Below are 22,478 nucleotides of genomic sequence, written 5' to 3' on the forward strand. Positions count from 1 at the left end.
GTGATCCACTAAGTGATGTGGACTCCAAAATGGGTCATCACTGTAGTTTGGACAATGTTGTGTGCCAAGTTTGAGAATACTGTCAGATAAATGATCTACACTAAGTATGGTTCCATTCATTATTTTCATTTCCAGCTGCATCTTTCTGCTTTTAAATTCTCACAAAGCCATTCAACTATTATTTTAAGTTTTTGTTTCTTAAGTAAGCATTTTGTATATCTCCTACTAATCTTTTCCTGTTTTTCAAAGACTAAGATTATACTATATTCTCTTTTATTGTAGATTTTAGCATAATACTGTCGCAGTCTGTATCAACATCCTTTCTGATAGATAGATAACATGACATTTTTGACTTATAGTTTTCTCATACGTCTTCCTTATTAGGAGTCTCCTTGTGCATCAAATTCCTGCCATCCCCCCACTTACCTTGAATTATTTCTTGGGAAGGAAGAGTTTCTAGATACAGAATGACTGGGTTAAAGAGTTTGGATACTTGAAGGTGTCCGATCGGTAGTGTCCTGCTAAGTGTTTGACAGCTAGCTCTCAGGTAGGCCAAACCCTGACTGTGTAGCGTTTGCTTCTTCCTGGGGTTCCAGTACTCCCGCTGTGGCCAGCATCAGGCTACCAGTGTGAGGTCCCAGAGCGCAGAGATGGGGAGAGTTGGTAACAGCTGGCTCTCCCCTTTCTGTTCCAGCCAGCTCTGGCTCACCATTGCTTATTATAACTGGGACTCACACACTGTGCAGTTTGCCCTCCTGCCAGCCATGCACCTTTTACCAGCATTGGGATGTTACACATTTTACACATCTGCATCGGTTAAAGACTGGCCTTGTTTAAGTTCTTATTTCCCTCAGCGAAATGTTATTCCACACTGGTCACAGTGACGCTGCATCACCAACAATTAGTTGTCTTTCAAGCCACTGCTTGTGATTCCATCAAAAATAGCCCATATCACTGTTCTGTTGCCAGTCTTTTAGGAAAGCTTGCTTGGGTCTTCTGCTTTCTTCAGAGTAGTCGTTGAAGATTGGATGTTTGGGATACATTTTGTAATTTTAACAACATTAGCCTTTAATTCTAGGGTTTTAAAAATCTTTGGACAAGAGCGATGGCCAAGGAGCAGCAATTGGTGTGCTATTAGCGGGGCTATTTCTTCACTTAGCAAACTCCACATCTTGGCAGCTGTCTGTGACATCGCTGTGCATTAGATACTTGAATTTTTGTCCTATACTTTTAAAACATGTAATCACCTTTGCGCATTTCCTGTTACATCAAGTGTTTGAGTAATAGATGTCCATTTGTCAGAGAAGTGTGTTTCATGGGATCAGTGTGGAAATTTCTCTAGCCCAGGGTACTCAAGTTGACAATTTCACCCTCTTTTCTTTCTCACATTGAATTTTTTCAGCAAATAGCTGGGTGGACCATAGCCAGAACATGACTGAACCACTTCAGTGAATTGTGTGCTCTCAGCCAAGTAGAAAGGAGCATTTATTTCGTCAGCCTTATAAACAAATTTTTTTTTTTTTCCAATTACATTTTGTTTTTTTCTACTGATTTGTGTGATAAAAGGAAGTGATTTGCCTAGCTTCACAGAATGACTTTGTGGCAAAGCCAATTGGAGAACGCAGAACTCCTATCCCATGGTTATTTCCTACTGCTGCTACCACCAAACAAAAAAAATCTATTTACCCAAACAGTTTAGCTGGCCTACCTAGCATTGTGCTGACTAATAATTCCTACAATGATTGAGGTACCTGATTTGGTTCTGAAAGCACTTAAAGATTTTGAAATCACTTTTGAATCATCAAAGAAATACTAAATGACGTTCAGCCTCATGTCAAATGTGTTCCGTCATTTTCCTGTCTGGATGCTTGCGTTTTGTACTCATGCATGCCTCACGTGGGTAAGAGAGTTACTCTGAAACATCTCCACGTCTGACCTCCCTTTATGGGTGATAGATTTCTCTTTAGCAGTTCATTCCAGCCCTGTAGTTCCTCTTAGGTCAGGTTGCTCTAAGAAACTTATTCCTGTTTTTTCCTACTCAGAAAAATATTTTTTTTTTTTTTTTCTTATTGCCTTCCTACCTCATGGCCTTTGTATTTAGTGTCAGAAATATGCTCATTCTTTGAAATTAGGCACCCACCTGTAGTATCTAAAATGATAGTCTAACTTCTATAATTTAAATTCACTTAGTTCTGAGGCATCCAGGTGGCTCAGTCAGTTAAACGTCCAACTCTTGATATAGGCTCAGGTCATGATCCTGCATTTGTGATCTCACGGTCATGAAGTTGAGCCCCGCATCGGGCTCTCCGCTGAGTGTGGAGGCTGCTTGGGATTCTCTCTCTCCCTCTCTCTCTCTGCCCCTCCCCTGCTCACACACATACACTCTCTCTCTCTCCCTCAAAATAAATAAATAAATTCACTTACTTCCAACTCTGCATTTATAGATGGTAACACCTAAATGTAGAAAATATTTGATAAACTGGAATTTATCCCCTTGTTTTCTCTGCGGGTTAGGAAAAGAGAACCTTGAGACTGAAGGTAGAGAACTATGTAACAGTAAGATTGAACTGAACAGAGAGGTTAGTGAAGTTACTACAATAGAGTTTATTTACATTGCTGTTATAGTTCACATCATTAAGTGCTTGCCTTGTTTCCAGTGTCTGTGTCCAGACAGAGTTCTCCAAAGATGAGAAACCTGGCATAGAGAGGTCATATGAGAGTAGGTGACTCAGGACATTGGATAAGAGTCCAGGTTTATTGAGTCACATTTGAAAGTTTGAAACTCAAGAATCTCTATACAAAAAGTATTCTCTGAATTGATACTATCTGGATTCTTCCCAAATAAAACTTAAGTAGCCTTTAGACACCCAGTAAGATTGAACCTAAGAAATTTATATTGTCTTATAACCTATGTAGGATTTTTTTCTCGTTAATGTTCTTTAAAGTTCTGTAATTCTGAAGCTAGAAGGAATCCTTTGAGATGAAATGATACAACATCTCCATTTTATAGGTGAGGAAAGCACTTCTCCAAGGTCTACTTGTATGCCTGCCTGCTCACACCCCAAGGCTGAAAATCAGGTAGCTGTAGAATTAGGACGCATGCCTGCTGACCTCCACATCAGCTTTTTTCACCACATCAGGTCATTTTCTTCTAAGCTGCTTGAAATGTCACAGAAGTAGAATGCAGGTGTCTCCCCTCTCCCCCTTTTCTTGCTGGATAATAGAGTTGTACATGTCTTTGATGAATTTTTAAAAATTTGAAGTTGAAGCGATGATCAATAAATGTAGTTTGTCCAGCAGATGCCTTCTGTCATGATTGACAGCAGGCAACAAAAGTGTCCCAGGTGGTGGTGGTGGCAAACGGGACCAGAAGAATTCAAGGCGGACAGCTTCTTTGTTCATAGGGAGCCCTGGGTGGGGAAACATCATTCTTCGAGTTCTCTCGCTTCTCAGAGCAAACCCTGTGAGATTAAACTGTCACATTCTTACCCAGGAGAATCCCAGGGTCAAAATGTCACTGGAGGGAGAACCTGTGCTGTTGAGAAAGGACAGGGGAGGAAAAGGAGCCAGCTGAGATGCTGCACCATGGTCCTCGATGTGAGCTTCAGCCATCACCTCCCTCCAGCTGCCCCCCAGGATCCCTGCCTGAAGATGGGGCATGGGAGACGGAGCTTTCCATATAGCGGGGCATGGAGAAACTGGCTGGTTCTGTCATATGTTCGGCACAGTTTGCTGACTAGCCGGTACCATGCCAGGCACCAGGGATGGAAAGATGCATATGATAGACGACCTTGCTCCAACACTCACAGAGCTTAGAGGCCAGCAAGAGAAACAGATGGGAAATGCATCCTGTATGACCTCCATTCTAAAATACTTTCTTCTTCACATTTTAATTTTTCTAAAGTCAGGAATTTCTTGCAGTTGTTTTGTATCTTTGATGTCGTGACATTTCCTTTTCTGTACAGTTTGAGAGTGGATTTTATAATCTGTGGTGCCTTCGAATCAAGAAAATACCCTGGTTTAACAAATAATCACAACTACCGTGGGAAAAATATAGGATGCAATGAACTCCATTTTAAGCAATCCTAGACCTGAGGTGGCTAGTGCCAAAATGATGGTGCACACAAGAATCACCAGAGGAAGTCACAAAGCACATGGGTAATGGTACCGAGGGAGTGTGTGTGTGGTGGACCGTACTTTGAGAAATCGCTACAGACTCTCAAGAGGTCTTTGTAACTTGGCTGTACTTTAGAATCACCTGGGGAGCTTTTAAATAAAACAACTAATGCTCAAGCCACGTGCCAGACCAATGAATGAGAACTTCTGGAGATGGGACCCAGGCAACAGGAATTTTGAAAGCTTCCCAAGTGATTCTCCTGCACATTCACATGTGAAGACCAAGGCTGGAGAGGGTTGAGGGGCAGAGTAGTGCTCCCTACTCACTGCAGATCACCTGGGTCCTTGTTAAAATGCAGATTCCGATCCAACAAGGCTGGAGACAGGGAGTCTGAGATTCTGCATTTTTAAAAAATGTTTATTTATTTTTGAGAGAGAGAAAGAAACAGAGTGTGAGCAGGGAAGGGGCAGAGAGAGGGGAAGACGCAGAATCTGAAGTAGGCTCCAGGCTCTGAGCTGTCAGCATGGAGTCCGACACTTGGCTTGAACTCATGAACTGTGAGATCATGACCTGAGCCAAAGTTGGACGCTTAACTGACTGAGTCACCCAGGCACCCCTGAGATTCTGCAATTCTGACAGATTCCCAGGTGATGCTCTGCTGGTGCATGGACCACATTTTACAGAGAATGGAAAGACATAGAGCCAATCCAGACTTTTCAAGTAATGAAAAATGGCCCCCCAGGCTTTTTTTCTTTTGTCTACAAGACCACCTTCTGTAATGGTTTGCAGAGTAAGTCTGTGGACAGGTCCAACTGCATCAGAATTACTCAGGCGAGGCTCATGACTGGGGATTTGAAGGCACTGATAATAATATTAGCAGCACTACACGGGTGGGGGTTTCATGTCAGTATCACACTCTAATCCTCACTACCTCTCCGTGAAATAGGTGCATGCTTTGATTCAGATTTTAAAAGCTGAGGCCTGAAGAATTTGACTCATTTGCCCTAGGCCACTCATGTAGTAGGGGACAGTACTCAGAATAGTCTCTGCAAACTCTATTTGTAAAAGCTTCCTGGATGCTGATGTTTCATCTCCTGTGGAAAAGGAAATCTCAAATAAAGATATTCTGTATTTCCTGAAATGATGGTCATACATTTGAATCTGCATTGAATTAAATATGAATCTGTCTGTGTGCGTTAAAGACATGAAATGGATCTAGGCAAAAATGTTTAGTGTTAGGAGTAAGAACATTTCATACAGGGAGGGTAGCAAAAACAGAATATCCTTCAAATAATACAATAATTGTCTGATAAGACAATAGTAAAATTCATTTTCAGATATTTTTACTGAGCACAGATGAAGGCTAATTAATTGTCCTTCAATAGGAAATAGAAAAAAGTTACTGTACACCAAAACAATGAAATGCTCTTCAGCCACTATTGACAGTGATTGTAGACTGATATTTATTGGCAGAGAAGAGAATTCACAATAGAATAAGAAATATAAAACAGTATGTATAGCATGATATAATTTTTCTTTAGCAATAAAAATTATATACTAAAATAATTGTACAAAAGTTATACTAATAAAATATATTATTCAAAGATAAAGTTATGGGAGGTTACACACCAAGGTGTTAATGTTGGTTTTCTCTGGATGGTGATCTTAGAGGCCTTCCTTCCTTCCTTCCTTCCTATCTTTTGTTTCCTTTCTTTCCTTTCTCTGAATATGGGTTAAGATTCTGCTTTGTGTTTAACATATTAAGCATTTCAGTAAATAAATGGAATTGTTTGGACTGATCCCATTCTTATAAAACTAACTGGATCTAGAATAACCAAAATTCTGCCGTGTTTTTATTTAACCCAAAAATACACCCATAAAGGAAACCTGTGGGTTGATTTATGGTTCTCTCCCAGCTATCTTTCTTCCCTTCCTGACTCACCCTTTTCCTTCCCTCCCTCCCTCCATCCATCCATCCATCCATCCATCTTTTCATCATTCAGCATGCATTCACTAAGTATCTGCTGTGTATATATGAACTGATCATGGGGAGATGAAAAAGATACTCCCTGCTCTCTAGATGCTCGCTGCTTCTTTTTTTTAGATACACTTTTCATTTTGGAGTAACTTTAGATTTATAAAAATTTGAAAGTACAGTAGAGGGAGGGTTCCCATATACCCTCTCCCAGCTTCAGTTTTCTGTAATGTTACCACCATACATCAGCATGGTACCTTTGTCAAAACTGAGAAACTGGCATTAGTAGGTTACTATTACCTAAACTCTAGACGTTATTCAGCTTTTACCCGTTTTTCTCACATCTTCCTTCTGTTTCAGGAGCCATTCCAGGAGACCACATTGCATTTTGTTGTCATGGCTCTTTTGTCTCTTCTGGTCTGTAGCAGTTTCTCAGGGTTTCCTTGTTTTTGATCACCTTGACAGTTTCAAAGAGTATTGGACAGTTATTTTGATAGAATGCCCCTTAATTTTGGTTTGTCTGATGTTTTTGTATGATTAGGGTTACGGGTTTTGAGAAAGAGTGCCACTAAGGTGAAATACCCTGGTCATCACATCATATCAGGGGTACCTGCTACTCACATGGCATCCCTGATGATGTTAAACTTGACCACTTGGTTAAGGTAGTCTTTGCCAGGTTTCTCCATTGTGTGGTTACTGTTTTTTTCTTTGGAAGTGGGTCACTAAGTCTGGCCCACTGTCAAGGAGGAGAACGATTAAGCTCTACTTCTGGAGGAGGCAGTATCTGTATATATTGTTTGGAAATCTTCTGTAAGGAAGACTTGTCTCTTCACCTTCATATATTTGTTTATCCTATCATTTATTTGTATCAGTGTGGACTCCTAGGTATTTATTTAATACTTTGCATTATAACCCAATACCACGTTATTTATTTTGTTGCCCAATACCACGTTATATAATACTTTGCATTATAACCCAATACCACGTTATTCCAGCCTTGGCCATTGAATGCTGTTTCTCTTGGTTCTTGTGTCCCCTTGATGTGCCCCCATGCTTTTGTTTGTTGAGCACTTCCTTACTTTTTTTTTTTTTTAGTTTATTTATTTTGAGAGAGAGACTGCATGCACGCACACAAGCTGGGGAGGGGGAGAGAAAGGGAGAGGCAGAATCCCAAGCAGGTTCTATGCTATCAGCACAGAGCCCAATGTGGGGCTTGAACTCACAAACTGTGAGATCATGACCTGATCTCATGAGTCAAGCTCAAGAGTCAGACACTTAGCTGACTATGCCACCTGCACCCCCTTCCTTACTCTCTGGTATACAAGATGCTACAGTCTCTGTGTTTTCCCTGTTCCAGCCCTAGAATTAGCCATGCATTCAAGGAGCCCTGATTCCTTTTATTGGAGGATGGTATTTAGAAATTAAGATCTGGGTGCTGCATGCTCATTGTCTTTTGAAAGGAAGAAGAGAAAATGAAAAATGGTATGTGTAATGTACAAATTGCTATGGAAGCACAACGGACAGAGTGACTGTTCCCACTAAAGGGAGTCTTCACTGAAGAAATGGTATTTGAAGTTGAATAGAGTTTTCCAGACAGAAGTCAGGGTTGAGGGAGTTGGAGGGGGAAGGAGTAGAAAGAAATATATGTTAGCAGTATCAAGAGCATCTGACTGTAGACTTATAATGGCAGTGGCCCTTCTTTTATTTTCTCAGTACATAAACATTAGTAATCTTCACAGATTTTTATCTTTTTATTAGAGGATGGTCTCTATGTGAGCCTTGACAGTTGACTGTCTTCTCACCCCCTGTTTTCCCATGCAATCTTTCTTCTTTCTACATGTACCTAGTTCCTACTCTGCCAGGCCTACTGCAAGGCATTGGGGTGGTGCAGAGAAGAATTTTATAGCCCCTCCATCCAGAAGTTCTGGGGTCTGTTGTGAGATCCTTTTGCTTTCTTCTCTTCCCTCTAGCCCTTCATCAAGTGTCTAATTCTTAGTGCTTTTGCAGAACAGCCTATAAAGGCAAGAGGAAGTATTAGCAGTGTCTGTACTGTGAAACTCACACAATGCTTGACTCACTCACAAAGTCTTTTCTGTTCACAGATAACGATTGGTGTCTATGATCCCTGTAACTTAGCCCAGCACCCTGGATGGCCTTTGAGGAATCTTTTGGTCCTAGCAGCCCACCGATGGTATTTACATGTGTGTGTCTGTGTCTCTGTCTGTGTCTGTCTGTGTGTCTCAGTCTACCTATTTTGGACATTGTGTCTGCCTATATCTGTCTCTTTTTTCCCCCAAATGCATGTTTTCATTTCTGGCATGGAAACCAGATAATAAATCCTAAGTCAGTCATGATCCAATTTCCATCAATGATGAACCCCTAAGTAGGTGTGTTATGGAGCTGCAGATTCTGACCATACTGCAGTGAAGATATTTCAGAGTAGGGGCAATCATCCAGAGGTCCCAGTCCCCAAATTCTCCAGCCCCTCCCTCCACCTGTCTGGGTCACCCTCAGATCGGATTTTCCTACTGTTACCATCTTCCTTTTCTCCTAGCCCTAAAATAATGAAAACAGGGTATCTAAGAGGTCAGTATACATTTGAAAAGATGCTCAACATCATTGTTCAGTGGACATAAAATATAATGAGATACTACTCAGTATTAGAGATAATGAGGTACCATGCTGAGATACTACTACATACCTACCAAATGACTTAAAAAAGATGACAATACCAAGTGTTGTCAAAGATGTGAATCAGTTGGAGCCCTCAAACACTGCTAGGAAACTGGCAGCATCCCCCAAAGTTAAAACTATCTGTGGCTCAGTGATTTCTTTCTCAGGTACATAATGCACAGAAATGTGTACTCAGATAGATACAAGCAAACACATGTGCAAGAATTTTTATAGTGGCAGTATTCTTAACAATCAAACACCGGAAATAACCCGGATGTCCTTCAACAATGAAATGGATAAGAAATTGTGGTGTATTCATTGTGATGGAATGTGATGTTGCAGTGAATCTGAGTGAAATACTGATAACACGTATCAACACGGATGACCTAATGTTGAGTAAAACAGGCTGGACCTAGGAGAATACGTACTCTGTGATTCCTTCTAGGTAAAGATGAGACCAGACAAAACCCAGGAATGGACGTGGACAGTAGAGTAGTAGTTACTCTTGAAGGGGGGTGGGCAGTGACTGGGAGAAGGCATGAGATGAGCTCCTTTATATTTAAGATTTGTGTACTTGTCTTTGTATCTGTTTTACTTACATAAAAGTGCTTAAAACAAATGAAGATAGCTAAATTAGAGATTTTCCCCAGAGGGAGAATGGTTACACTTGCTTATCCAGGTGGTGAGTCTGTAGAGTACACACAGGCCTCCTAACTAGTACTGACTGAGGTGCTGTTTCACAGAATATGAGTTCAGGGAGTGAGAGGGAGGCCCAGAAGAAACCATGTATGTCTTAGAGGTTCTTTTTAACATCTTGCAATCTCTTTTCCCCTGCATTAATGATTCATTTGTTAGAATTATTTATTTGCAACATGATTGTTATATAAAATTCACTTAGAAAGCAATCACAGCCAACTCACTGCTCAGCCTCTAAACATTTGGACAAAGGAGAGCATATGTGTATGCATTCAAAATCTCTCAGAGGTTAAAACCATGCCCCAGGGGTGTCAGGGAGGCATAATTACAATGCTTTGAATACTCCAACTGGTTTTGCTGAAGCTCTTATGAGAGCTCTTTCTTTTCCTTCCTTAAAAAAAAAAAATGAATTAATTAAAACCTGGCACCTGACATCAGGAGTAGCAGTTTCCAGTCTGTTGAAGTCCTCTGCTTCCGAGACCGCACCATGCAGGGGGTGAGAGACATCGCCCACAGCATCGTCTTCGAAGTGAAGCTTCCAGAAATGGCATTTAGCCCAGGTAATTTGCCGGTCGTTGAGAATGCATATAATTATCATTTATCAGAAACCTCAGCAAGTTTAACTTTCCTTTCATCCCTTCACAATGGCAGCAGAAGGTAGAGAAAAGTACAGCTCTTACCTCTTTGCCCATGGGAACACCTCTCTTGAACAGAGGGCACTGCTCTGCTATTCAGAAAGCAACAAAGGCAAAGATTGTCCTCAGGAAATTTCCTCCAGGCCTTTTTTTTTTTTTTTTTTTTTTCAGACTTGATGATTTTTTTTTTTCTCCCTTCCTAGTTTTTGTTTCATATAAAATCTTTATTCCTGACCTTTCTTAGAGGAAGAATGTTACTTACAGATTTATTTGTTACATAAAGTTATGTGTGATCCTATTCTCCACATAGTAAACCAGTTAGCAAAAGTGCCATTTCTCCTTCCGTGTTTAATATTCTTTGTAAGATCCTGTGTGGTAGATATCATAAGTTAGGAAACTTGGGCTCACAGGTATTTTATAGATGTGTGTGTGTGTGTGTGTGTGTGTGTGTGTGTGTGTGTGTGTTGTACGCATGTGTTTATATACATGTCACAAAGATAGAATACATACTCAACTTCGAGTAAAATAAAGATGATAATACCCACCTCATGGAATATACCCTACAGCAAATCTGGGTCCTGTGTAAAAGATATGCAATGTCTGGCGTAGGTATTTAATAAATGCTAATTTATGTTAATTTCTTATCTTACGCCAATCCCAGCACTCTCCAAAACGATCCCTCAGATTTCTATAACTTTCATGCTTTCCAGGGTACCTTTACATATGTTGTTTAATCTGCTTTTCACCACATCTGCGTTGTTCAAGACACATTGCTTTCTTTATAGTCTGGGGTCATGTGCTTAATGAGTGTGTGTGTCAGGGAGGGCAGTGGTAACATCTCTTCTGAGATGTCATTTCTGGAGTGCAGAAGTCAGAAGGCTTTAGGATTGACTCTGACAGCATTTTATCGGTGAGTCTTTGCCGCAGCACTGATAAGTGTCTTAAATAGATTTCTCGGAAAGATTGAGGGTGGACTCGGCTTGGTCAAGCAGAGGAGAAGGCTGTAAGTTGTAAGTTCAGAGCCCTAAGAAATTCACTGCTTCCCTGCTGTCTTTAGATGGTTGCATTTGATTTAGCACCCTCTTCTGGCACATTCTAAAATAGCTTCCAGGGACTCTTAACTTAGGTGCCATACCTTTGTTATTAAACTGCAATTTGTAGATAGTTCTAGGGGCATGGGTGAGTTAACTAACAAGTAATATGTGTCTGGTCTATGCCCCACAGGCCACTAGATGCCTTCCATACTAACTCACTCAATTTTGCCAGCCACCCTACAGAGGAGGTACTTTTGTTTCTATTTTTATGATAAAGTCATTGGATGATTCTTCCTCCCCATTCCCAATTATCTTGCTGATACGTGGTGAAGCTGGCAAACTCCAGAAACATTGCACATTTCCTTTTGAAAAAGATGTTTTTTGTCATCCAGTAATGCCTTTGCTACATTTTTTTTATGCTTGATATTGAGTGCAGATTATGTAATTTAGGAAAGGCAAGTTTTCTTTCTTTTTTCATGTAAATTAATATTAGCCCTCTTAGCTACAAATAAAACCTTAAATAAAACTTTGTAAAGAGTTATTCTATAGCATAACGTGAACTGAAGGTATTGATATAGTAGTAGTTTATGCTGTTTCTAAGACATCCTATAGTTGCAATGGCACTGGTATGAGAAGTATGGTTTTAAATATCCTCTGTCATCTTTGGCTCCTCGTGGTACAGCCAAGCCCACTGTCCACTGCTGATAGAAAAATTATTCTGGTAGCCGGCAGAAGGAGGCAGCAGACTCTGCAGAGAGTGGGAGATCCTTCATTTCACGTCCTTCATGTTCTCCTCCTGATTGTTCACCTGTGAGAAAACAAGACCTAATTTTCCCCTAAAAAAAAAAAAACATTTTTCTATTAATTTGGGGCATGTCTTATGGATTTGATTTATATAGAGGCAGATAGGATAGATCAAGTATATTTTTTTCATTATTAATAAGCTTAAGGTATGTCTAATTTTCTTAGAAATGGCTGTAACATTTTGAGAACAGAGATGTTTTCACTTGAAATGAGATTTTATTTGTACCATGACTTCTTATCTGTAACAGGAGAAAGCTTAGGCCAGGGTTATTAATTGCAGAACTAGACTGTGTGGTTTGAAGTTCTTTTCAAGTTTTTGGCTATATGTTAGGGATGCATTTTTTTTTTTTTTGAAATTAAATGTAAGACTAGTGAGAAAAGCAGACAAAATATGAATTAGTAGCATGTCTGAACTCCTTCCCCAGAAAAAAGAATTTTGAACTCTTAACCTTTTTTAAGAACTCAAATCTATTACATCAGTTCTAATTTTTTATTATATTAAAAAAACACACACATGCGTGCATCAGAGTGCCTGAGTTATAATGGGAAGGGACATTTGTTCTCTGGCTCCTCACTGTGAATGATATGTCCAGCCATACTGGGGCCCAAGTAGCTTTTGAGGATAGTTGGCCCCAAGGTTTTCCCTTGGTCATCCTATCGCAGAAAGGAAAGATTGTGTCAAGGAAATCTACACCTTCTAGGTCCCATAATTATATTGAGCAATACTATTTTTAAAAACTAAGGTCAAACGTGGAAAAGTTCCCAAGGAAAGGAAAATAGAAGTGTTGACAGCCATCTAAAAGTAGGAGAATGGCCAAGGAACACCAGAATACAAATTAGAAACATAGACTTCTTCCCAGTAGTCCTGTACATCTTTAAGTCCAGGAGTTTCTGTTCCTTCAAAGACTGTTACTTAAGGCAGATACTGGAGGGGACGCTGGCAGGGTAGATTGTGACTGAGTGAATTCCCTGTTACAGAGTAGAGGCTTTCTTGTGAATCTCAGGTACTTGGTGAGAAAGGGAGAGTAACAGAGGTCCTAAGATGTGAAGAGGGTAATAGAGTGAATGGTCCCCCCATTGGCAGATTCCCAGCAAGGAAGTCAGGTTACCATAAAGGTAAGAAAGTGAGACTTATAAGAGGATTTTGTAATAATAGAATAGAGCAGCCACAGGATCCTTATCCTCCAATGCTGCTACACAGCATTGCCTGTAGCACACTTCAGGAACTGGGATTGGAAATTCAGAGGCACCGACTGCAGAGATTAAAAGAAGTTGGTAGAGAAGAGAGAAGTCAGGGAAGGGGAAAGACTGACTAGATAAGGATGAGCTTAAAGGAGAGGGCAGCTTAACAAAGGGACAGGATAGGTGCGCGGAGACAGGGTTGAGAGGCGGAGCAGAGTGCTGTGGTAAGGATGAGGAACGGAAAGGATGCACTGAACGTAGAGGTTCAAATCCTGATGGGAAGCTCAGCAGAAAGTGTGCTGCAGTCATGCTGGCTGGTCTTCCGTGGATAAGAGAGCCTTGCACCGGGTTATACCTATCCCAAGTTGGGTTGTCTTTTTTCGAGCAGCTCCCAGGAACTGCAGAAGTTGAGGCAGCTCAGGCCAGAGTCCAGGGCTATTTCAGAAGCCCCTCTGCAGGAAAACCCTGGTGATCTCTCAGCGAGGGTCCTGGTAGTGGAGGAAGGTGTTGAGCAACTGCTTCAAGTACATGCAAATTCAGGTCCCTGAGCCGCTTTGAGAAAGAAGTGAACTGAAAGCTTCTTAATGTGTGCGCCATCTTGCCACTTGACTTACATGTTTTTATTCGTCCCTCCTTCATTAAACGTACTATTTTATTTGCCTTAAGATTGTCCCAAAGCAGTCGGATGGGAAAAAAACCAGAAAGGCGGCATGGGACCGAGGATGGTGAACCTCAGTGAATGTATGGACCCTAAAAGGTATATTTTGGAAGTTGTTTTCTCCCAAGGGGACCATTGGTAATGAGGACACACAGCAGGTTCTGTCAGGCCAACCACGTTGCTCACATCAGTGCAGGGGGTACCATTCACATTGACAATGAGTGTTACTCCACTCTTTGCTGCCTGACTTGATTTAAGTGTGGTTGTGAGAATTAACCACCTGATGGAGGTCCTGAAGGGCACACAGTTCATCTGGTCTTCTAGACATTATAAATTTTGTTCTTGCTTTGATCTGAGTCTCTCAAACCTAGTTAGTTACAGATACCTGCTACCTTGTAGTCCTTATTCATGGCCTTTTAATTTCATCCTATTAGCCTACATTGAAGGACGTTATAAGAAATATTTCATAGAAATCAGTGTTGTGTTTAAGGGATAAAAGTGCACCCTTTTTTGAGGGGCCAGTGACTCCTCTAAGTGGTCATGCTTCCATTTTCACTTTGGCTGCTAGGGACTCGGTATCAGATTTGTGGCCTGTCGGTAGCAGTTACGGAGATCCACTCGGCACACGTGCTGTGCTGTTTCTCCTCGCTGTTGCCCTCAAGCTTCATCTTATTTTCCCTGTGATCTCATTTTGCTTAGTTAGGATTTGGTCCTCATTTTCTTATTCAGATGCTTTCTATCTTTTTAAGACAAGATTGGGGCATAAATGAGTGACTGAATGGATAAATAATTCTGTCGTTTTCTAGGTTAGCTGAGTCATCAGTGGATTTAAATCTCAAATTGATGTGTTGGAGATTGGTCCCTACTCTGGACTTAGACAAGGTTGTGTCTGTCAAGTGTCTGCTGCTTGGAGCTGGCACCTTGGGTTGTAATGTCGCTAGGACGCTGATGGTAAGTTTGTGGGAGCCAAATGGTACCTCTGAAGCTGTGGCTTCTCCTCTTATCTTAATATACCAGATTGCTTTCCTCCTCCCAGAGTTACCTACTCCTCTTTCCCTCCCATCCTTCCTTCTTCCCTTTCTTTTTTCTTTTGTCAGTTATCTTTTTAATTATAAGAGGAATTCATACTTTTATCACAAAGTAGAAACAGAAGGTCTTTCTCCACCCTCCTCTCGTCCCACTTCCCAGAATTCAGCAGACTTCCTAGATTAGTACACAGTATGTCCTTCCCTGACGTTTTCATAGGCACTTGCAAATAAAGAGAGGGACATTTGTCACCTTTGCTGTCATTTATATTTGCAAAAATTGGATCATAGCATACTGTCTGTAACAGGTTTTTATTCTTAACTCAATAGAAAAATAATTGTGGTCTCTGTATGTTCTATATTTGGTATATGTAGTATTTTGTTGTATGACTCTGCCCTCACTTTATTTCGATTTCAGCATATTTTTTTGAGATACTGTTGAAATGAACATTTTTAGATCTTTACATATCTATGGGATTATTTGTTTAGGCAGAAATCCCTATAAGTAGAATTATTATGTTAGAGAGGATGTATTGTGTGTATGCTATATGTATATGTGTGTATACTGTGTATATATATGTATAGTATATACACATATACATACATACATATATATATATATACTATACACAATATATACTATATATATGCTATAATATATATATATATATATTATATACTATATATACTATATATATATACTATATACAATACGTATATATGGGTTTTTTTCAAACTAAATCACCTTCCCAAAACATTTTACGAGCCTGTACTTTTAGAAACATATATGGCTTTTTAATTTGCTTTTCTTTTACTAGTGAGGGGGAGTCTTTAATTTTGTTTCCTTTGTGAATTTTATTCTATTCATGTGATTTTACAATTAATTGACACAAAATACATATGGTATTCTCTTAGCATCTTTTAAAACTCTCTTTATCTTTTTAAAAATCTTTCCTCATTCCTAATGTTGCATGTGTATGTTTTTTCTTTTTTTCTCTTATTCAGACTTGCCAGAGAGCCTTGTCTACTGTATCAGTCTTTTTGGAGGGCTAAGTCCTTGATTTATTTTTTAGTTCTATAGTTTTTGTTTTCGTTTTGTATTGCTTTCAGATTCATTAACATCTATTTTTATCTTCATTAATATCTTCCTCTCTTTGTGGAATTTATTTTATTATTCTTTTTCTGGCTTCCATAATTAGGTGCTTAGGTTTTCTTAATATTTTTAAAAATGATAAAGTCAGTAGAGACCCACTATAGAAAATTTGTAAAGTATAAAAGTTACAAAGCAGGAAAAGAAGATACCCATTTTCCTACCACTTTTTCACTTATTTCCTTTCAATGTTTGTTAAATACATATTTAAAATTTTTATATGATTTATAATAATGCTCCTTGCTAATTTATCTGTTACCCTTGTAAACACTTTCTCATGTCATTAGAAATGATGCTTATAAAGCATTTTTAATGACTAGAATATGCCTTCTTCTATGATAAATATAATGTACTGAGACACTCCCCTAATGGTAGGCATTAATATGTTTCCAATATTTTACAACTATAAATTATGTTGTAGAGCATTTTTGTTCATATTTCAGATTACTTCCTAGGATAGATTGCTGTAAGTATTTTCTTAGGATATATTGCTACAAGTAGGTTGAAAGATATGAACATTTGAAAGATTCTAGACACATATTGCCAAATTGCTTTCCAGAAAAATTAGATCAGTTTACCTTCTCAACCCGTGCAATAGTTTTTTCATCTCCACATCCTCACCAGCACTGAGTATTATCATTTTCTTCAATGAGTATTATCGTTTCCTTTAATCTTTACAGATTAGCCATTTAAACCGTGAAGCATCCCAGGAAGCCAAAAGTTAAGTGCAAACCCGCACTCACATGTGGCTAACCCATAGTATGTTTGTAATTTATTTGGCTTTCTTCCCACTGCCCAGTATGTTCCCAGACTGCCTTCCTTGCAGTCCTCTCAGCATTGCTTTAAGGAATGTAAAAACACTTGAGAAGTAAATGTCCTCAAACCAAGCACAAGTGACTTTTGGGTTGTGCTTGTCTTTATTCCCACCTCCACAGTAGGTTGCTTAGCTGATGAAAGTCACTTACAAAACTGGATGAGTAGATCTGAGTTTACCAGTGGGCTTTCAAAACCAATAATGTAAAAACTATGCTTTTGAAAGGATGGATTCTGTCCTTTCATTCTCAACCCTGAAAATGAATCTTGGGTACTAGTTGACTGTCCCCTGGGAACCGTCAGTTTAATTGAATTTCAGAGTCCCTAATGGAAGGCTATTGAAATAAGAGAGAGAGCAGAATTAGCTTTGTAGCCAATCATGGCAGGGGCTTCTCTTCGATCACTGTGCCTATTTATGATATGCTGAAATGCACACACTACACCCCACCCTCCAGAAGGCAGTCATCTCTATTTGGTTGCAACTCTCAGGATCTCAACCCTTCCCACCATTAACCAGATCTATGACCTTCAGTGATTTCTGGGCTACACTTTGCATATCTGTGAAACAAAACAGTTAGACTAAGGATGTTAGAGATGCCATCTCAGTTTAAAATTGTGTGGTTCTATAATACTTTAAAGGAATTATAATTAAAGTGTATGAAATCATGCAAACTATTTGAGAGAATATAGAATTGTCCCCTGTATTACCAAATATTAACAAGCCCTTTATGTCTTCAGTAGTACAAAATCTTCTGCGATGTTATACAACAGAAAATAACTTGTAAGTCATTTTTCTGAGGCATTAATTCAGGCTTTAAGTGAGTTTTAATGTGAGCTGTTATTTATATTTAATTACTCATTAAGGGAAAGCAAGTACATTTGGGGGCTTATCGCTAATTCTTTTAAGACAGCAACATAGACAATTCTCATGGGACTCACCTCCAACTCTTTCTCTGGTGCCACTGTCAAAAATAATGACTTATTAGACCCACTCTGACATTTCTTAGATTCATTACTGCAGGAAACTAGGCACCGGGTATATAATTATTTTTGTCTTTTAAAGGAAGCTGGCCCTCTGTTAATCAAAAACTGAATTTGCACAATTCAGTTTCTAAAGTTTCCTGTATTTTGAGATTCCCAAGCTATTCCAAAACTAAACCTCTTTATAGGTTGCAAGAGAGACACCCTGTGAAATGTTCATCAGAAACACACCATGATCTCTTGTTTCCATGCAGGGTTGGGGTGTCAGACACATCACATTTGTGGACAATGCCAACATCTCCTACTCCAATCCTGTGAGGCAGCCTCTCTATGAATTTGAAGATTGCCTAGCAGGTGGTAAGCCCAAGGCCCTGGCTGCAGCAGAGCGGCTCCAGAAAATATTCCCTGGAGTGGTATGTTGATGCTATTTGGGAATGTTGGAGGTTTTCTCCTGTAGCTTTCCGTGCTTAATCTTGGGGAATGAGGGCCTGTGGTATTGGTAAAAGAGAGTCAGATGTTTGTCACTTACTACCTGGGCCTTCATCATATGGCTAAGCCTCTCCTCATCTCAGAGATGGGGATTAAACAACAAAACAAAACTCATGTTTATTATTGTGAAAATAAAATGAAGAGTGAGAAAATGTTTTTGTGAGTGGCAAAGTATTACCTGAGTTTAAGTTGAGGAATTTGGGAGTATGCATATATTTATATCCAGCTTTGTTTGAAAGGGATTTATTTTTTTTTTTAATTTTTTTTAATGTTTATTTATTTTTGAGAGACAGAGCATGAGTGGGGGAGGGATAGAGAAAGAGAGGGAGACACAGAATCCGAAGCAGGCTCCAGGCCCTGAGCTGTCAGCACAGAGCCCGACGTGGGGCTCGAACTGTGAGATTATGACCTGAGCTGAAGTCGGATATTTAACCAACTGAGCCACTCAGGTGCCCCGAAAGGGATTTATGATAGCTCAGATACAGGATGTTATTTTTCCTTCATCACCAAAATACTCAATAGTTACTGAATACAGGTTTATGAAATTAAATTGGATGTAAGTCCACACAGAAGGATGATGTGGCTGCCTGAGCTGCTTGTATTTGAATCAGACTGTTCCCTTTAAAAACACACTAGATAATAAGAGACAAGTCATTCAGCTCATTTGATTCAAAATCTGGCAAGACTTTTTTTTTTTTTTGAGGTCATCCACAAAAGAGAATCTGCGACTTGCACACTTAATCAGTTGGTCTGACAGAAGTTAGATTAGATATCTCCGAAGCATCTGCTACCACTTAGTGCCACAAGAGGCTCTCGGCCTCAGCTAAAAGATAGCCCACTTTCTCAAAGTTTTTCTGTGTAATCACTCAGTATTATATTCATTTATTTCAGAATCTTTTGCTTGAAAAGAAGCAACATTGATGGTTTTGTTCATTTCACCAGCAATCTTGAGGAGCATGGTTTATTGGGTTTAATTCAACACTAATGATTAAGCGCCCATTGTGTATCCAGTTAAGTGCTAGAGGCCAAAAAGAAGTAAAAATGTTAAGCCCTGTCAATTGAGGAGGCGTATTAGTTAGCTTTCTGCCACATTATTGCATATCACACAGTCCTAACCTCTCCCTGCCTTATTATTATAAGCATTTATCTCAGGCTCCCAGGTCTGCAGATTGACTGTAGCTTAGCTGCTGGGCTAGGCTGGACTCCAGGCTTTAAGTCAGGTTCCAATTTGCTCTGTAAGTCATTGTTTTAAAATCTGGGCTTACAGAGCAACAGTCTGGGTCATGCTCTTCTTCTGGTAGAAGGTGGGAGTGTAAAAGGATTGGTGAAAACTTATTATACCTCTAAAACCTCAGCTCACCAGTGACACAGTGTAGCATCTTCCATTTATATGCCCAAGCCAGTCACAGGGCCAAGCGCAAAGTCAGTGGGGTTTGTCAGAATACTCTGCCTTTCTAGTGGGAGGTCCTGCAAAATCATCTGGCAAAGGGCAAAGACATTCTATTAGTGGGAGGCAGTGCATAGTTGGGAAGAATAATCTAGTCTGTCACTGGAGAGTGAGCTCCCCTCAGGGCTGAGACAGACCTGGCTTTGAATCTGAATTCAGCTACTTTCTAGTTGCCTGAAATTTTTCCTTGCCCAAATGGTCTGTGACCCAATGCAGGCCCCCCTATTTATTTGTACAGCTGTTCTGTTACTTATTAAATATTTCAGGCCTTCCGTATGTTAGGGACTGGGGCACAAGCAGGAAAAGTTCTCTCTCCTCTCTGTGGAGCTTCTATAGTCCAGAGGGGTACATGGTCCCTAACACCTAATTTTGTAAACGGTTGTAATTGTTAAGTGCATGAAAAAGGAGCTCGGTTTCTGTGAGGGTGTTTACCAGGCAGCCTGACCTAAGCTAGACTACCTTGAGGAAGCTAAATCCTGAAGGATGAGTGAGTGGGAGTCAGCTAGATGAAGGGTAGCAGAGCTGTCTGCAAACGCCTGAGGCAGGAGACAGCATGGTGCTTCTGTGGAACTGAAGGAAAACCAGGAAGGGGAGCACTGACGTCAAGGAAGACAGAGAAGGGGCTAGGGCAGAAGCAAGGGCCGGGTCACTCTGGGCCTTTGAGATCAAGTTCACCTTTTCTTGAAACCATCAGCTTACCAGGGTCGAACCTCCTCTTCAGCACTTACATTGTGCTACTGTGTTTTCCCTACTGGGTTATTCAGTCCTGGAGGCCAGGAGCCAGGGTTTTTATACTTTCATCCTTCCTGCCTTGTAAGCAATAATAGATAATGTACAGAATCCATTAAAGTACTAGTGTAATCCATCAATTTCCTGCAAAGTACTTGTGAAACTATTTCACCTGCCAATTACCCAGACTTACGGCATTTTCTTTGTATGTTCAGTTTGGTGTAGTTTTTTCATTCAGCAGATACTTACTCATCCCCTTACACCAGGCCACAGACACAGGCTAGTCCTAAGTGAACAAGATGTGAAAAGAACTGCTCTGCTACAAATACCCTGTCTAATCCCAGGGTTGAATTAATTGAGTCGGAAACAAAGTAACCTTTAAAAAATCAAATAAATATTTGAGGTTACCGTTTTTGTTTTTGTTTTTTTTAAATACAAGGCAATGTAGGATTGTGGAACTACACCAGAGGTTTTAAAACCCAACTCTGGACATCTGTTTACAACCCTGATGAGTAACTGGTATTGGACCAGCTCTTCTATCATAAACAATTACACAGCTGGGTAAAACATATAAAATGACTCTCTCCAGGCAGTGGAGTAGTGAAAGGCCATGGTCCTAGACAGAAGAGAAAGAAGGAATGTTTGTCCCAGCCCATTGCATGGAGGTACTTTCTGGCCTTTGCTAGAGCCCATGAGGAGCCCAAGGAGATGTTCTTGGGTTTGATGAGCTGAGGAAACTGAGATCTGAGTTCAGAGCAGCTAAGGGGGCTGAAACATGCAGGACAGAGTATCAGACATGCAGGAGCTGAGCAGAGGAGGAGTCTGGATAGCATCTTGAGCCTTTGACCAGCTCAAGTCACGTGTGTTCAGGGCATGACTCTGTAAAGCCGGGCAAAAAAGCACTACCATCTGTTGTGAGTGGAATGGAGACTTCAGAGCTATCCCAAGGCCATGAGACATTGGAGACCCACCTATCAGAATGGAGCTCCCTCATTGAACACCCTGAGCCCTTAGGTGACACCCCAGTAAGGTCAGAACTACACATAAAAGCTAAACCACAGAGCTTCCAGCAGAAAGCAGCATAGTGCTCTCGTGATAAACAGAGATTATCTAGGACCCAGCAAATACTGACCATAAGTGGAAAAAAAGTGGATCTCATCAAAACCTAAAATTTTCAGGGGCACATGCATGGCTCAGTTGGGTAAGCATCTGACTCTTGATTTTGGCTCAGGTCATGATCTCACAGTTTATGTGATCAAGCCCTGAGTTGGGCTCTGTTCTGTGAGATACTTAGGATTCTCTGTCTCCCTCTTCTTTGCCTCTCTCTCTCTCATTCTGTCTCTTTCCCTCTCTCTCAAAATAAACATAAAACACACACACACACACACACACACGCACACACACAACCTAAAACATCTGCTTCTCAAAAGGTGCCATTAACAGAATGAAAAAGGTGGCCAAAACCCAGAAAATACACAGGGTAGGTCTATTTGGCAAGAAGCTGTTCCCCAGAATCCATAAACAACCCCTACCACTCGGTAATAAAAGGACAGACAAGTCTTTTTTTAAGGGGGACAGATTGTTGGAGGTACTGATTTCATAGTGAAGATCTATAAATGGCCAGGGCACACATAAAAACGCTCAACTTTTGTAGTCTCAGGAAAATATGAGTTATCACCATGGAGATCTATCACTATCCACCCACTGCAGTGGGTCAAGTTAAAAAGACTGACAGGGGGGCACCTGGGTGGCTCAGTCGGTTGAGCATCCGACTTCGGCTCAGGTCATGATCTCACAGTTTGTGAGTTCAAGCCCCACATCGGTCTCTGTGCTGACAGCTCGGAGCCTGGAGCCTGCCTCGGATTCTGTATGTCCCGTTCTCTCTGCCCCTCCCCCACTCACACTCTGTGTCTCTCTCAAAAATAAACATTAAAAAAAAAAAAAAAAAAAGACTGACAAGGCTGAATGTTGTCAGGCTGTGGAGCAACCAGAATTCAGTCTGCTACTAAAACAACCACTTTGTAAATCAGCTCAACAGGTTCTCATGAAACTACACCTACCTAATTACCC

The 22,478-nt window shown here is 40.4% G+C and overlaps 1 protein-coding gene across 3 annotated transcripts in view; it reads left to right on the forward strand.

Annotated features, from left to right (window-relative positions):
* ATG7 (autophagy related 7) overlaps positions 1–22,478 on the forward strand; it is a 247,225-nt gene that overhangs the window by 34,140 nt on the left and 190,607 nt on the right. For all 3 annotated transcript variants that reach the window (XM_045493810.1, XM_045493811.1, XM_045493813.1), the window contains exons 8-12: positions 8,195–8,283; positions 9,900–10,021; positions 13,783–13,873; positions 14,581–14,725; positions 17,998–18,156. In XM_045493810.1, coding sequence (XP_045349766.1) covers positions 8,195–8,283; positions 9,900–10,021; positions 13,783–13,873; positions 14,581–14,725; positions 17,998–18,156 — 606 coding nt within the window. The remainder of the gene's footprint in view (positions 1–8,194; positions 8,284–9,899; positions 10,022–13,782; positions 13,874–14,580; positions 14,726–17,997; positions 18,157–22,478) is intronic.

Source organism: Leopardus geoffroyi, chromosome A2, assembly GCF_018350155.1.
Source record: "Leopardus geoffroyi isolate Oge1 chromosome A2, O.geoffroyi_Oge1_pat1.0, whole genome shotgun sequence".
Taxonomy (NCBI): Eukaryota; Metazoa; Chordata; class Mammalia; order Carnivora; family Felidae; genus Leopardus; species Leopardus geoffroyi.